This window comes from Pleurodeles waltl, chromosome 12, assembly GCF_031143425.1.
Source record: "Pleurodeles waltl isolate 20211129_DDA chromosome 12, aPleWal1.hap1.20221129, whole genome shotgun sequence".
NCBI classification, from domain to species: Eukaryota; Metazoa; Chordata; class Amphibia; order Caudata; family Salamandridae; genus Pleurodeles; species Pleurodeles waltl.
In genome coordinates, this window is record NC_090451.1 from 657,765,039 (window position 1) to 657,781,497 (window position 16,459).

The following is a 16,459-nucleotide window of genomic DNA, read 5'->3' on the forward strand; positions in this document are numbered from 1 at the left end:
AATTCTTCCGACTCACTCGTAAAATAGCCAACAAGACTTAACACTACTTAGAATTAGGTTTAAAAACACGGGCAAAGGCTGTTGTGTACTTTTCGAGAGGGCCCAGTTAGAATGGAAAAGGGCTGCACTGCAAGCATTACCACCACAAAAAAATCACAACATTTTTTTCAGTTTAGGTGCTGATGACAGAAAGCAGAAGCAGTGCTTCTTTATAAGTACTATATCATCTAAAACTTGTCCCAATAGACTACACCTCAGATGCATCAATCGGAGATACATTTGTTCACTGCTTAGCAGTTAGAGAAAATGCAGACTGAGATCCTCCTTCTTGTAAGAGTTTCTTCTATCTGCCTTGGCAGTGGCTCCAGTTCAACCTGGGCATTCTAGAATATGGCATGTTTCAGCTGTTTTTCTTCTTTCTTAGAGTCTCTACATAGCTACCCTCTAGCCCACACAAGCAGAGTTGTGGCATGGAAACAGTATAGTCAAACAACAGTGTTAGTTACTTTTTTGAATTTTCTAATGGAAGACAAGGAAAATACTCATAAACAGAAAGCAATCCCATCCGTGAGAGCCACCTCAGAATTTTTATTTAAAAAAAACAAAAACTTTATTATAAAACTTTATTAATAAAACATCCTGTCATCCACATAAAAAAGTAAGCATACAGAGAACCTGAGATGGTCTATGCAACGCCTAACCAACAGTCTCTTTGATTTTATATTTTAACTATTGTCCGTGCACCTTGCAACCTTTAAGCAGCTTTCTTGTCTGTATGCCTTACAGGATCCACCCATTATACTTTCTGCTCATTAACGGGAAGTAAGGACCCTTTCTTATTGATGGCACACTCTGGGGTTTGCATCAAAGTGTTAACTTTATTTAAATATTTAAGTATCTCCATTTAGCATAATACTGTAATGATGGTGTGCCATGCTAGTGCTCCTTTATGTACACAGGCTTTCATTTAAATCTATTTTCAAGCTAAACTGAGTACAATGCGTCACACAAATTTGAAATTGCAAGCACTAGGCCATGCATTGTACATCAACTCCAAGTGCTAAGATGGAGGCCAAAGTGTGAGAACAGTGTGAGCCCAAAACGTTAGTCACTTGCAGTCATCCTTCCAGGCCTCTTTACATCAGTGAGTGTCTGAAGTCAGACCATGCAGTCTCTGATCCCTTCTATGCCAGGTAGCGAATGCATACAGACCTAGCTGTGTCAGTTGCTCTTGCATGCACCAGTATCACTTCCATAGATGACTATTTTGCTCTCTCACTGTCCAAACTCTCTTTATTCAGGATGCAGATCCAGACAGGCCCGCAGCGCCTACCAGGCCTCTGCCTGCTGACCCTGTGGTGAAAAAATCGCAGGTAACACCTTGCAGAGGGAACAGTATCATCTGTTGCTCTGTTTTGGTGGTGAAGGTGCTGTAGGTTTTTGGTGGTGGGGCCATTTTTGTTTGTGCTTTAGCTTTTATGACGGTGGGGAAAGGTGGCAGACATTTTTTTGTTTTCGCAGCGGCTTCTATGCTAGCAGGAGCTTTGGAAATACTGAAGAAATGTTAACAGTGATGTGCTGTAGGTTTATGGTGGTGGGACTGTTTTTGTTTGCCATCGGCTTTTATGGTGGTGGGATACGAAGGCAGCCATGTTTGCTTATGCAATGCTTTTATGATGACAGAGTGCGCTGGAAATGCTGAAATGTTGTTCAAATGTTTTGTAACCTTTGGTGGTGGTACTACTGTTAGCACTGCTGTAGGCCCCAGTAGTATCGACCATTAGGTTTCTTGGGTTATTGTAAGAATGCTTTCTATAGATATGATGCAACTGGATATTTGATTTCGGTTGCGCTAAAGATATTGTTTACTTCGATGATGTTATTTTTGGTGATGCAGAAATAGGCAGCGCGTTCATCGAAGTGACTTTGGTAACAATAAAGATAATATTTGAGATGCTTAACGGTGATGTTTGGGTAGACATTTTCGATAGGTAGATGTTTTCGATGGCATTAATGAGTTTGATAGTGAAGTGGAAAGTATTGACTCAAGTGTTGATGGTGAGGGATCCTTGTTTGATAAATAGTTTTGGATCTAGTTGGAGTGTTGCGTTTGTTGGTGTGGAGTTTGATGCTGAATCTGGAAAGGATGATTATGATGGAGTTGATGAAGGGGAGTGCTGCATGTGTCTGGATGCTTATTACACGCATAATGAGGATATTTATGATTCTTGTTTTCTTGGCTGCTGCTGTGGTGATGATGTTGACAATGAGTTTACATTTGTGGGTTGTTGATGCTTTGGATGTTGATGGAACATTATCACTGATTTTAAAGATGAGTGTGGCTTGTGAGGTTTGGTTTGAAGATGCTGTGGTAATAATGCTGCTGGTCTCATTGTTAATGTCTTAATGAAACTTAAATGGAGTTAACAAGCCTCATTTATATTTATTATTTTGTGATAGAAAAAAGACACACCCATTTATACAAAGTACATTTGAGTGTAAGCTTCACGATTCCAGCTGTGGAGTTTGAAGGAAGGCAGTGAATCCGGTGCTAGTCTCATTGGTGATGTAGTTTGAGATGGTCTTGATCAACCAGTTTGACATATTGATGATTGTAGTGGACTCTGAGATGACCGCTGTTGGCCTGATCATGGTGATTGAATTTGCAGACCCTTTAACCCACATGGTGCCACCATATGTGATACAATATCTACTCTCTTTACAGCATCAATGTTGAAGAGCCAGTATCCCATAACTGGCATAGAGTGAGCTGGAAATCCCTATATAGGGTACCATTCCAGGCCTGCCCCCTTAAACTCCATTAAGAGTTTTGCATCCTCCCCAGTGTAGACACTTTGCATCCTCCCCGGTTTAGACACTTTGTTTTGGTATCCTTAAGAGGACAGAGGAAGCTATTTAGGCTGAAATAGCCTCTAAGCCCCCGTCCCTCCATTGTCCGCCCATAGTATTGCTTCTTCAGCTCTATTTAGACAGTGGAGAGGTGTAGTCCCAACCTCCTTCATGCCCTGCACCTTTTACATAGCAGTGTCAAGCCTGTGTTTGAGATGATGGTGAACCTCTCTGTAATGTTGTTGTTGGAGTTTATGCTGTTGTGAAAAAAGTGAATTTTAATTTAGAAGGGGGTTGTCTAACCCACATAGTGAAACACTTCCTTGACAGCTTAAAACAGTTCACGGATGCAACCACACACAACCCACATTAATATGGTACAAGTATCAGGCTTTTCCCCCAAAGAAATGCGTATTAAGTTTAAACAGTACCAACCAACCTTAAAGTCATGAAAATATTGAATAAAGTTCCGAACCCAAGTTTAAAAATCAAGAAAAACGTAATGAGGAACAAGCCCTCAAAAGTGGTAAACCATGAATGGAAGTAACTGGAGTTCTATAGTTTTAAGGCAAAAAGTGTCCAGAAACTACTAGGTATCTGGTAAAGTCAATCTTTGTGATTGACATCAACTAGGCATGATTCCTTGCCTAATGTAACGAAGCGAAATCTAGATAATCCTTACAGGCGGTACCAGTGAAAAGATTCACCTTGAGATTTCAGTCACTTTTAATGGAAGTCAAACTTTTCCAGCGTAGCAAGCCAGGTTGTTGAAGTCAACAAGGGTCCAAAAAAGTTGGATATGGTGTGCCTGGCTCCCACTGAAGCCTTTGTTTTGGTGCCAAAAGCTCAAAGCAGGACACCACTGAATTCTGTAGTCGCCATTGTTGGTTTGCCGCTGGGATGTCTTTGCTGCATTACTCCCATCACAAGACATTGGTATGGACTTAAACACTTTTTTTAGAATCTTAGAAATGTCCAGTGGGACAAGGCATGAGACTGTGGCCGACAGGGACTACATAAGTTACACACTAGCTTTTAGTGGTCCCTTGGCATCTTTGAACTCAGCCGGATAAAGCTTCTTGCAAAAGACAGTGGCTATTTGAAGCCAGCTCTCTGGACCCTTTCTTGAGGAGCGTTGGCGCCTTGAAAAATTGCCATTTTCTTTTTGAAAATGAACTGCCGGACTTTCCCACAGCTTCCAGACTTCTAGGGAAGACTCTCAGGGTACATGTGCCTCTCCAGCCGGGGTCCAGAGCAGTCCACATCCAACTTGGCAGCCGGTTCTTCACCACAGGATGGAGCTCTTCCATCTTTTGAAAGGGATCAACCAACGTGGCCCTTGGAGAGCACTTCAGTCCCTGCACTTAAATGGAGAGTAGAATGCACCTCAGTCCTCGTCACAGGCAGGTTCAGACAGAATATTCCTTCTTTTGAGTCTTCACCAGGTCCAGTAGTGTTCTGGTGAGCTTATGGACTTGTGCCATTTTATCCTGTACATTAGCAAGGATATTTTCTGCTCCTATCCATGCATAATTTCCACCATGCAGGTAGCCTATTTTTGCAGCAGTTCCTTTTTGCTTGTCTGCAAACTATTCTGGAAGCCTAAGTTCCAGATAGCAGGAACCTGGCTTCCATGTTTAGAGCTTCCATTCCACTATGACGTACTGCTTTTCGGAAATCAGGATCAACCACCTCTAGCTGTGGTGGGGTTTCTCCACTCTCCTCGATAGAGCAGAGACGAATGTCAGAGATCGATTCCTTGGTGAAAGGGTTTTTCCCCACCAGACATAACAATGTCAGAAGCCAGGTACTCGGTTTGTTCCCTTGTTTGTCCCATCTCCTCCCAACTGGCACTTTTCTAGAGCAGTGCCTAGTGAGTACTCCCCCAGAGCCTTCATGGCTTCAGAGGCAGTTCTGTAGTTTCATTGGCAGGGCGGCTTTTCAGGCCTCACCAAGGCTTAATCACTGACAGGAGGAAAACTCAAAACACTGAATTAATTGTTGCTAAAGCTTCCAGACAGCACAAAGTATAATTTTATAAAGTTATGTTTCCATTTACCAATAATCTATCTTCACCATAGGACTAGAATTTTAATAAATAAAACTGCAGGACTTTTCACGCTGTTTTCTAACTATAATTATGTACAATTAGCAGTGTCTTAGGAAAAAGCCATATTTGCCTATGCAGTGAAAACATTTTGCATCTGGTCACTGGAGGGACCTGTCTTTCTCAATACATGTCTCACTTTTATACATAAAACATCAGCCCTGGAGCTACAAGGCACGGAAAGTAACATATCTAATGAATAAAACTAAGTTTTCCTGTGTGCATGCTGTCAATTTGTTTTTTCATGTTTTAGAGCAGGGCGTAGGCTGCAGCAAGTCAGACTACAAAGGTGCACCTGTAGCCATGATTTCCAGGCCCCCAAGTGGGTGGTGTAAATGTACTCTGCTGCCCACATGTGACATTTAACTTTTATGTCACAGCTATACATGCATCTCCTGCCAATTACTGTGATCTATCTTAAAGGTTAAATAAACGAATTGTGTGTTAGTAATTTTACCATCACTGTTAGAGACAAAGGGCCAGATGTACAAAAGTGCAATTTAGCATTTCTTAAATAGCAATTTCATAGAAATTGCTATTTAAGAAATGCAAAATGCTATGTACAGAGATACCAATTTACTAATGCGATTCCTAAAAAGTATGAATCTCTATTAGGAAATCAGTATTAAGAAATACCATTGCATTTTAGTCAATGGGCTGGTTTTACATTTCCTAAATAGCGATTTCGTATTAAGAAATCGCTATTTAGAAAATGCAAAACCAGGGATGGCAAAAGGCCCCCCCCCTTGGTGCACCTCATAAATAGGGGTGCACCTGTAGAGCACACGTATTGTGTGTGCTATATTGCAATTTTAAAAAAAAGCACCTTTGGGTTCGTTTTTTTTAAAGTGCACCTGGTTACCACCGACTTCAAGTCTGTGGTAATTGATTCTCCAAAATGCCCAAGTCGCATTTAGGAAATGCTTTGTATATCAGAAGAGGAATCACAAATAGGAAATCCCTATTTGAGGTGTCCTATTCTGGGAATCGCAAATTGTGATTTCTGCATGGTAGAAATAGCATTTTGCAATTTCTTAAACACCATTGTACATTTAAAAAAAAGGCCGTTGTGCATTTCTTAATGGTCCTAAATTCCGATTTGGACAGTTAATAAATGTATAAGGGCTTTGTACATCTGTCCCAAAGTTCAGAGACGCTGAATGATAATATCATAGGGCCCATCGCGAAAAAAAGGCAAGCAAGCAAATCTAAAAATAGAAAAAGAAATTTGGGGAGACAATGCAGAAAGGCCACATTACTACAACAATGAACCTTTTTACATTGCTGGAGGAATTGTAGATGATGACCAGCGAGACTCTGGGTAGTGTTAACAGTGCACATATTTGAAATTGTTGTGGTTCACCAGCTGCAATGTTCATAGCAGTGGCAACTAGAGATATTGATGAAAATGTTGGTACTGTTGAGAGTGAAGCTGTGTGGGATGAAGGTAGTAAACCTTTGGGAGAGTTGTCAGTGGAGTCGTTTGAGAAGATGGTGAGTCTGTTGCTAGTGGTGGGGTTTGAGATGACGGTGGTGAACATTTTAATGTTTGATGCTTAGGGAGTTTTACATCATTCTGGTGGCAGTAGTGGTGACATTCTTCATCTTGATTCAGGTACTTCTGCTTAGGAGAAATATGGCATTAAATGGCCCAAATGGACGGTCAAGTTTTATGGAGTGGATAGTTAAAATAGAACTAACTTGCCTCCCAGCTTTTGAAATTGGGTAGTAGCCCTAGGTAGTAAAGTTACTCAAAAGTGTAAGAGTACATTTACTAGGAGTAAATCTACATGTGTAGATTTACCTTTATGAACAGGCCCCACTGTCTTAATTTGGATCCTTCTCGTAGTCATTTTTATTTTTTTACAAACCTGGTATGTGCTAGGACTCACTCAGCGTCAGTAGGACGATAAATATGGTGGCCTTCTTTACATCATGCTGTGCTGGCTCCCTTTGACACCCACGTACGTCCCGTGGGTTCAGCTGCCTATATATACTATGGAAGGTGCATGGGAGCGCTGCCCTCGATTCTTTATTAGCCAGCACTTGAATCACAGTCTAAACCTTACTGGTCCATTCAGTTCCACTAGCTCAGAAGGGTTCTCCGTATTCATCTTGGTATAGAACAGAATATTGGCACTTGCGTGGACAAAGGTTAAGTCCTTGTTGTGGGAGGGTCTCATCCCACACCTGCATTACTCAGGTGGCTGGAGGAAGTGGTGCATAATGGTGTAGCCGCACAAAGGCCATTTCCTAACACAAATTGACGAGTCTAGAGGACTTATAGGGAACTATTCCTCTGAAAGGGAGTGGGAGGTGGTCAATACCATACCTGCATGCCTGTACATTAGGTACTTTACTATACTCTACAGCATTGTACAACCTGAGGGTATCATTTCCTTCATATGGTGAGATACTGGGACGAAAATGGCTTCATAATGGTTCTATATTAAGGTCACTTGTAGCATTTCTGCACCAATCTGTATCTCCTGTTTGATGTTTGACAATGGTGTGTCAGCATCTTGTCCACCAATGGTCCATTAAGTGTAACTCCATGTTTGAATTTCGTGATATCCGCATTTGATAAGTGGACATTTAGTGGATCCAGATGGAAATAGTTATATAGGGAGCAGTTATAGTGAAAATCTGTCACAGGTCCAGCCTTTCTTATTCAGCATTGGGCACCCCATTGCTTTTGAGAGTGATAACCCACTCCCGAGGGATACAGCCATCTCTTGTGCATCCCGCAGGGATAAAAGGTTGGCTGTAAACCTGTTGCATCCCTGCATCTGACCAGATTTGAAATCTTTTAGTGGCTCTCGGGTCTTTGCCTGGCGGAACGTAATTGTTCATTTCACATCTACAGGTATGCCAGACAAGGGCATCTGTAAAGAGGGGAACATACCAGAAAAGAACACCATGTCATGTTTGTAAGGCGAGCAGAGAAATACAATTTGAGGGGGGGGGAAGGGGGGGGGGGTCTTATAACCTGCAGTAATGGATGAAAGGTTGACAATGCTGAAAGTCCATCAGCAATGCTACGTGACAATTCTGAACCAAAAACAATGACAAAACAGAAGAAGAAAACTAAACAAGAAATGGCAAGCCAAAAAGCTGCAGCAAACGCCAGACCTATTAGCTCTGCCAGTCCTTGTTCAGATGGCTCGGAATGCCCCAATGTTCCAGTTTATTACAGCATTTCACTTCTTACTGAACCATAGACTGAATAACATAAAACAATGGCTGCAGCTTTCTCCATCCCCGCAAAATGGCAGTATTGTTCCACACGTGTCCCTAACTTCTCTTTTCACAGATGGAAGTATGTGGAACTTTATAGGGTGTGCAGAGGCTGCGGGTCATTTAGTCCATTTCTCCTAGACCATCTGTGACACATTTCCCGTATTAACAGGAAATCGGTATTTCCCCTGCGGTATTCTGATTTATTTATCATTGGATGTCCATTTTCTGTCCTTCGATAAGCATTTTATACAGATAATTCACTAGCTTTCATGTGTTTTTATGACAGAAGGGCAAGGATTTGTACAGGACATATACCTCAGGGTTGCGCACGGAATAGCATGGCCGACCCTGCAATTCCTTTCACATTAGAATCAGCCACTGGAAAATCCACACTTTACAAAAAGGGCCTGCTCTCTGGGGGCATTTACCAATCATCCCCCTTAAATCTACACTTAGGTGATCTCATTTGTTTTATGCAGAGTTTACCACATAGTCACACCTTTTCCCCAGAAAAATGGTGATCAAGGCCCCCTTTTTTTGTTGTCATTCTCGTACTAGCACGATACATGAGTGTCGATTCACCAAAACACCAGGGATAGCGGAAGTGACATCATCCACCCTTTGACGTTAATGATGTCACAGGAAGTGATGTCACATGACCTTGACCATCATGGCATCACAATACGTGCACTCGAGCCACAACCGTGTTTTTGGCACTAATTGTTGCACCCCTGGACCAGGGGTTGCAAAGGCAGTGCCAGGGATCGCAAAGAGCAAGCCAGGGGTCGCAGCTGAAACCCCTGGCGACCCCTAAATGACGTCCAGGGCACAATAGGACACTTAAATGTACTACTACAGCACGAAGGAGAACACAAAACTGTTTTTATTTGCTAAACAGGGCTTTGCCTATCACCAGTTCTATCCACGAGTCTGCCTGATGTGGTTGGGATGGGGCAGTGGAAACAGTATACATGGGCTACGACAGCTCCGGATCGCTGATGCTGTGAATCATTGATTAGAGGAGTAGAAAGTTCCTGCTGGTGTTGACACTTACCTTTTTGGTAAGGATTTTTCAATAATCTGGCTCCTCCTACTGGCGGACATAAGGTAGTTTGATTTGTGGAGCTGAAAGAACTTTTGTATATTTCTGTGACCCCCTGCAGAGGAGCTCAGGGAGATGAACCAGCCAGATAAGGATGTCAGTGAGATTTATCACTAACCAGAGTTGGTCAGTGAAAGTCATGTAAGCTGGCCTGGCTGTAAGATGGCTGACCCTAAATTTTGCGAAGTTTTGATTTAGGAGCTCTCATCAAGATTGATACTGGTGCTGTAGAATTTAGTCGGTGGCATGTGAAATGTGGCCAAACTGCTCTCATCTAGATTCATGGGTCTACCATCTCGGAGGAGTTTTAGGTTTTGGGCAACACCCTGACGGCAGTGAGTAACCTATTCTATTTTTATCATACAGCCTCAAGTTCCTGCAAAACCGCTTCCCCCACCGAAGAAGGCTCTTCCCTTTGGTCCCACTTTCCAGACAGATGGAGAGTTGCCCTCTTCAGTTCCTTCGTACCATCCACAAGTCATGGCTTTCCCATCCAGGTGAGTACTTCTCATCTAAGAATCCAACTAACGCTTAAAGTCTAGGTGTGGCAAGCATTGTTTCATTCGATGACAAAGGAGCATTTACAGTTCCAGAAATGTGAACCTTCCATGTAGCAGATGACTGTTGGTTTCTGGATAAAAAAATTCAGTGAGGAAACACTGACAAACTGCCAAGACTTCTTTTACCGACTGCCTTCGTGCTGTCCATTTCACTGGATGGATGCCTCCTGCTCATAAATGTTTTTGAGGAAGTTTTGTGGGTTCAGCCTGCGCTTCCCTGCAATTAAGGATGGTCCTATTATGTTGAATTGGTAATCACCGGGTGTAAAGTCCGCACCACTGATAATTCCAACATCTGCACAAATATGGGTATGAGGAAGAGGTGGAACTTTCGTCTGACATGCAGTGGGGACCTATGAGCCATGTAGCCCCTTTGGGCTATTTTTCCTTCTAAGGCGCTGCATTGTTTGTGTCCCTGTTGCTGACGCTTTCTACAATACCACCCACTAACCATAGCATTCTAGATATTGCCTCTCACTTTGTGCTAGACTGCGTTTTATATTCTGAGGTATCCATTTTGATTTTTACTTTATAGCTCCCTCCATAGACGAGCTAGCTCTGTTGTTAAATATAGCATGAAGGCATATGCACCGGTCATCAGTGGTCTTATGCTCAAGAGGCCGATTGCAATGCAGTTTTACCATTGCAGTGTGACCAGCCTCTGCCTTTGCAGCACGATGGATGCTCCAGTTGCCCCACAGCAAAGGGACAGTTCACCGATCCAGGCAAACTGCCTGCCTCGTTAACATTACTATGGAAGGAGATGGCTTGCAACTCTGTGTGATCTCTAGCGAATGCTGGGATAGAGACATGCATAGGACAGCAGGCCTTCATGAAAGCATTCAAAATCACAATGTGCCTGCATTGTGACCCCAATCCCAGCAGGAGTCAGCAGTCGGGATGTACATCCAGAGGCGCACTGGGATTCCAACCATGGAGGCAGCATGAAGCTGTTCATGAGGACCATGTTTTTCTCCATTAAATGTACACAGCCTCCACTAAACTTGAATTCATGGAGTGATAATCAACAGTTAAGTCTGTGTTCACTAACAAGGTGCTTCTCCAAAATAATGTTTTGGGAATTCTGAGAACCCAGGCATATAGAATTTATATGAGGAAGAAACATCTAGATTGTGTAAACCTCTCATGAACACAACATACACCAGACACCTTCACTGAAACCACATACGTTATTACTTTTGAGGATATAGTAGGCTTTATACAAAAGATAACACTTAATGCGAAGAGTCTTCCCTATATGATAGGCTCGATCTTAAAATTAACAGAACTAAGTCATTTGTGATGAAGACGGGACCCAAATTAGCAAAAACGAAAAAAATCGTTTTAGACGGGCATGAGATACTTAAGGTCCCACATTTTACGTATCTGATTGATGTAGATTTTAATTGGAAATTTTTAGTTAATATACGTTCAATACAATTCCAAAAAGCCATTTAAGCTGTTTTTAGGTTCGCGAAAAGACTCCGACATAAACCTGTTAAGGAAATGATGACTGTCTTCTCCTCTAAGTGTCTCTCTATTGCGACATTTGGAGCTGGGGTTTGGGGGCATGCAGAATGTACAGGACTACAGATTATACAAAATATATTTTTAAGAAGGTTATTAGCAGTCCCTCAATCTACACCAGTAATGTTCTGTCATAAAGAAGTAGGTTTGAGATACATATCTAGCTATATAAAACTTCAACCTCTCATATTGTGGGTAAAAATCTGGACTGAGCCTGAAGCATTTTTATGTAGAAAGATTTCTAGATATACCCTGGCTTAGATATGTTTATCTCTCCCTCCTATCATTGGGATTAGGAGAATTTTTTCTCAAACCAGATACTCTAACAAGACAGGACATCAAGAAGGTTAAAGACATATTCTGGCAGAAAAATCAGGCCATGGAGCCATCCTCTGGTGTAATGAGACTATGGATGAGGCATGAGAAACAACAACTTCAACCAAAGTTGTACCTGACCATTATTAATCACGAGCGACAAAGGTTTCTACTCACAAGGCTACGTTTAAATACTTTACACTACCTGGTAGCATTTCCAATATGTTCAAGAACCTTCCTCCTTGTTGTTGCGATGGAAAGACATCTCAGAGTACATTACATTTTATGCTTTTTTGCACTTTATATGCTGTTCCAAGAAAAAGGTTTTTTCGCCCGTTATTTCTGTCCAACAGTATTAGAACTAGTTTGGGAAATATGGACATAATTCAGGCTGTGTTAAATTTTATATATGCTGCTTATGGTGTCCGGAAAATGTATTAATAACGTTTTTTAGAAATATTTTATGACTGAGATATTTGTATGTTTTATTTATCTGATGTCTTTTACGGTCTTTTTGCACCGAATAAAGTAAAGTAATGAATGAATGGATAGGCTCAACAAAGAAAAACAATCTCTAAATTAATGAGAAAACTGGAGGAAAATAAGACCGAAAGACTGTTATGGTTCCTACAAAATGTTCTCACTACAAGGGATACACATACATTTTGGTATGTTGTTGCAAAGTGTTTGGGGAAGGATTGCACTAAAAAGCCAGTTCCAATACATGAAAGTAATTGGAGTGAACACAATGAGAATGTGTATCCCTTGTCCAAAGTATGATTGTGCTGCTAGAAATGAACACTCCAACTAGTACGTCTTGCTGATATGACACCTTGATTGAGAAAATCCACTGAAGATGTCAGTTGTTTACCTTTATGGTGCAAGATGTGAACAATGTATTATTCTTCAGCCCATGCTTAATGAATCTACAAAATACATTTATTAGACCAGTACTTGTAAAATACACAACTGAAACATAATAGGAAGCTGTAATTATTATGTTAAACCCTCTATTGCAAGCATTTACTATTGTTTGAAGATGTTTTACATCATTTTTAAAGGAGTAAATACCGGAAAATAACTTTACTTTGTGTATAGTGGAATGTGAACTGCATATTGTATATATGATCATGAAATAACGTGCAATATGTATTTATATTGTATTGCAGTTTCGTGAAATTATGTATGCTTTATTAGAAGAAATCGTGTCTATATGGATACCCTGTGGTTTAAATAAAAAAACAGAGTATAAACTGTCAGATTTTGACGGATTGTACCAAATGGTTATCGCCTGCCTTCAACGCAGTCAACATTCCATGCTTTACAACTGCAAAAATGTTGCAAAACTTATGTTTATGCTTTTGCAAATCGCAAGGAGGGGGGCGCTTATTGTGTTCCCTTTTCACTTGTGAATTACAACGTGTTTCAGTGTGTGTTTTGTGATGCAATATTGTATAATTCATAACAGAGCACTTTTGTTCCTTATGACATCTCATTTGCATTCACAAAGTCAGTTACACTGACTTTACAACTGCAAATTGTTTTGAGAATCATACCCTGGATCTATGCCTGTTGTTACATGTACACTCAAGCATCAGACCAGTTAACTACCCCATAAGCGTACACAGACTGCTCTTACCACCGATGCCATCATAGCCCTTGTGTTATGAATGTCCAAGCCACAGACAGGGACTTTTCTTTGCATCAATATGAAAAAACTTACATAGTTACATGTATTTGCATATAATTCAAACACTGTGAAATAATTATTCCTCCTTTGTTATGAACCGGTTTTGCTTTTCTACTTAGGCAAGTACGAAAAATCTGTTTGTATAGTCTGATGTCTCGAATCTTAAGGTCACTGCTAGCAAGCGCCTCAAGTTATATATGAGATAAAATACCCTCTTACCATACATTATAGGGATACTGCTAGTCACCAAAGAGTTCAGTGGCCATATAAAGGGACAAGGCCATGGGCCTCGTCCCTTTATATGGTCATGGAACTCCTAGGTGACCTTCAATATATTTAAAATGTACAGCAGAAGGTATTTTATTCCTTATAATACATGACATAACATCACTCTTTTGGCAAACTGCTTAAATCCGTGGTGTCTTGCTCTTGGATACGAGAATGGTGGTATGGTAGCAGGCATGAAGAATATAAGCAGGATCTAGTGTGCAATTAAACACATGGAAAAGCAGTTACTAATTTGTTACAGAAACAAAAATGAAAATCAGTTTAATGTAAGCCACATTAAAAAATAGGAAGGTTAATAAAGTTGTAGGTAAATGCAGAGATTCTGATTTTCTAGTAATGACCAGCAGTGTGAAACAATAAACATGTTGCCAGAAATGTCTCCTTGCTGCTCACAGTTGTTTCTTTTAGAAAAACAATCAAATGAATGGAAAAGCCAGTTGTCTTTACTTTGTTTAAGCTGCGGCTGTCACCATGCTTACGACCTGCCTTTACCTCAGTGCTGGCTCTGGCAGCAAGAATTGTGACAAAACAACTCATCTATAGTAACTTATTACAGTTGAGCAGCTATGTCATTTTGGTATAAATCAGTGACTACAAACATAAGAAGTCGCCTGTCATAAGGAAATGAAAGGTGGTCTTTTCTCCGTGGATTGCAAGCTCCCATGTATTATGTATAAATATAAAGTACAAATACTGTTCTGCAGGGCACTTTAGAGTGGAACTAGGTGTATCTAAATAAAAGCCCTATCATGGACACGCAGTAAACCTAAAACTGAAGACTAGCTCTAAAACTAACTTGGGCGCACAGAATAAAAAGGTTACATTTGAATACAAAACGTCTACACATACAGGCTACATGTGTGCAACACACAGAGTCCAGCTATTTCACTCTTGAAGTTAGAAGGAATTGTGTTAATGAAATAGTGTGCCTAAGTTTCCAACCCTGACAAACTCATTACTTGTTGATGAATTACATTTTCTACAGGATCTAGCAAATGTATATTTTTTTCGAAAGAAATCTTATTTCGCACAGTGTAGGTGAATGAACCCTTTTGTACAGATGTGTGTTGAAATGACAGAAGTAAAGGATATACAGCCACAGAATGTAGCATATAATGCCACAAGTGTGTCTTTTCTTTAGTTAACCCTGCTGCTCAATTTTGCCCTCCGCTGCCGTGTAATTCCAGTGGCCCAGATATGGTACACTTTGCACCTTTCCTACACTTTACATACCTGTAACCTGTGATGACTTCTCTTTGTAATACATGTCTTTTTAGACAGCAGTGCTGTCTGAAGATATACAGGTCCAGGACTCAGGCAGCAGAAAATCCCTCATGTTAGACCGGCTAAATCCTCAGACAGAAGAACTATCTTGAGTTATACAGGCCAGTGCCTCAGCCAGTGGAAATATATGTCATGGTTGGTCTTTCAGGTCTTTGAACAGCAGGCTACTCCTCAAGTTGTGCAGGTCCAAGACTCACATAGCCAACTATTCCTCAGGCTATGTAGTTCAAACCTTTCAGACAGACTTATCGCTCAGGGTAATCAGTGCAGGCTTCAGACATTCGCGCTGTAACCTACCTTACTGAGAATAAGGAGGCATATCGTGGAGCTAGTGCAGCCTCGGAGAGGGTTGCCCATCAGGTTACACAGCCCCTATGCCTGCAAAAGAAGAACTATCTCTGGTCCCCAAAACTAGCAGATAACTCTGCTGAAATATTAACTGTTAGTGCATCTGTTGCACCTTCCAGTTGAGCAGATTTATTTACCAGACTGTTCTCTGTAAGCAAAAGGAGCATCTGTTGGCCTCCATCTAATGTTCATCTTTTTTTTCCCCGCAGACCTGCCCCTCCACCACCTGCTACTCTGTCTGAGGATCCTCATGTACAGATGACATAACTGCACTTCTTTTATATGGGAGAAGCTATGTGACTTTGCCCGTCTAGGCTGTGATTCTCTGCCACTGGAAACCTCTCCTCATCCTCTTTGAGACTGTGTGGATGTGCAGGACAGGATATCTACACTGACAACTGCTGGCCACTGCGTGGTTGGATTGTACGCTACCCACATGGGACATGCGGCTGGAAGATGGGTGCACATGGTACATCTCTGGACTGCTCCTGCCTTGTGTATCCTGACGGTAGTGGTTCCAGCAAAGTGAAAGTGATAGGGCAGAAGACAAGAAATGGACCAATTCTGGAGAAGAAAGAAGTCACCCATCCAGCAGTTCCTCAGTGCCCTTTCTGCTCTGCTGGTATTCGGGGCTTGGAAACTTGGCAGTCGATTGGGGCCTGCTTTTTCAGTTTAAACCATGACTTTTCCAGATGCATGTAGGCTTTATGGATTGGGTGGACAGACAAAGCAGCTTTTGATCAGGCCAGAAACTATATTTTATTTGTGAATAGGACCTGAAAAGTTGTATATATTTTTTATTGGCCTGCAACAGGATGCAGGAATTTGGCTTCACCTGATAAATTTAACACATAAATTAATGTGTGCTTCCTTCTAAATGCACATACACGAACCGGGATTCTTGACACACAATGACACGGGGAACATTAGTGTGGGGTTCCTTTCTGACACCCATGGGAGCGTGGTAGCTGGGATCCGTTGGCTCAGATTCCTGACATCCAGGTTTGTTGGAACCTAATACCGTTGCAGTGTGGTGCTGACACCTGTGCAATTGGATAACTGGCACCAGTTTCCATGGGTTGCTTATGCATATGAAGGAGAGGTTTGTGAGTCATTGGTTGCAGTTGCTGACACCTATTACGGTATTG

At 41.4% G+C, this 16,459-nt stretch overlaps 1 protein-coding gene across 4 annotated transcripts in view; it reads left to right on the top strand.

The window, feature by feature from the left end:
- Positions 1 to 16,167, top strand: part of ADAM15 (ADAM metallopeptidase domain 15) — a 163,262-nt gene extending 147,095 nt beyond the window's left edge. For 2 of the 4 annotated variants that reach the window (XM_069218402.1, XM_069218404.1), the window contains 3 exons: positions 1,302 to 1,373; positions 9,666 to 9,796; positions 15,521 to 16,167. In XM_069218402.1, the coding sequence (XP_069074503.1) occupies positions 1,302 to 1,373; positions 9,666 to 9,796; positions 15,521 to 15,578 (261 nt within the window). In that variant the 3' untranslated portion in view covers positions 15,579 to 16,167. The remainder of the gene's footprint in view (positions 1 to 1,301; positions 1,374 to 9,665; positions 9,797 to 15,520) is intronic. The other 2 variants (XM_069218405.1, XM_069218403.1) reach the window with 1 other exon arrangement.
- The last annotated feature ends 292 nt before the right edge of the window (positions 16,168 to 16,459 follow it).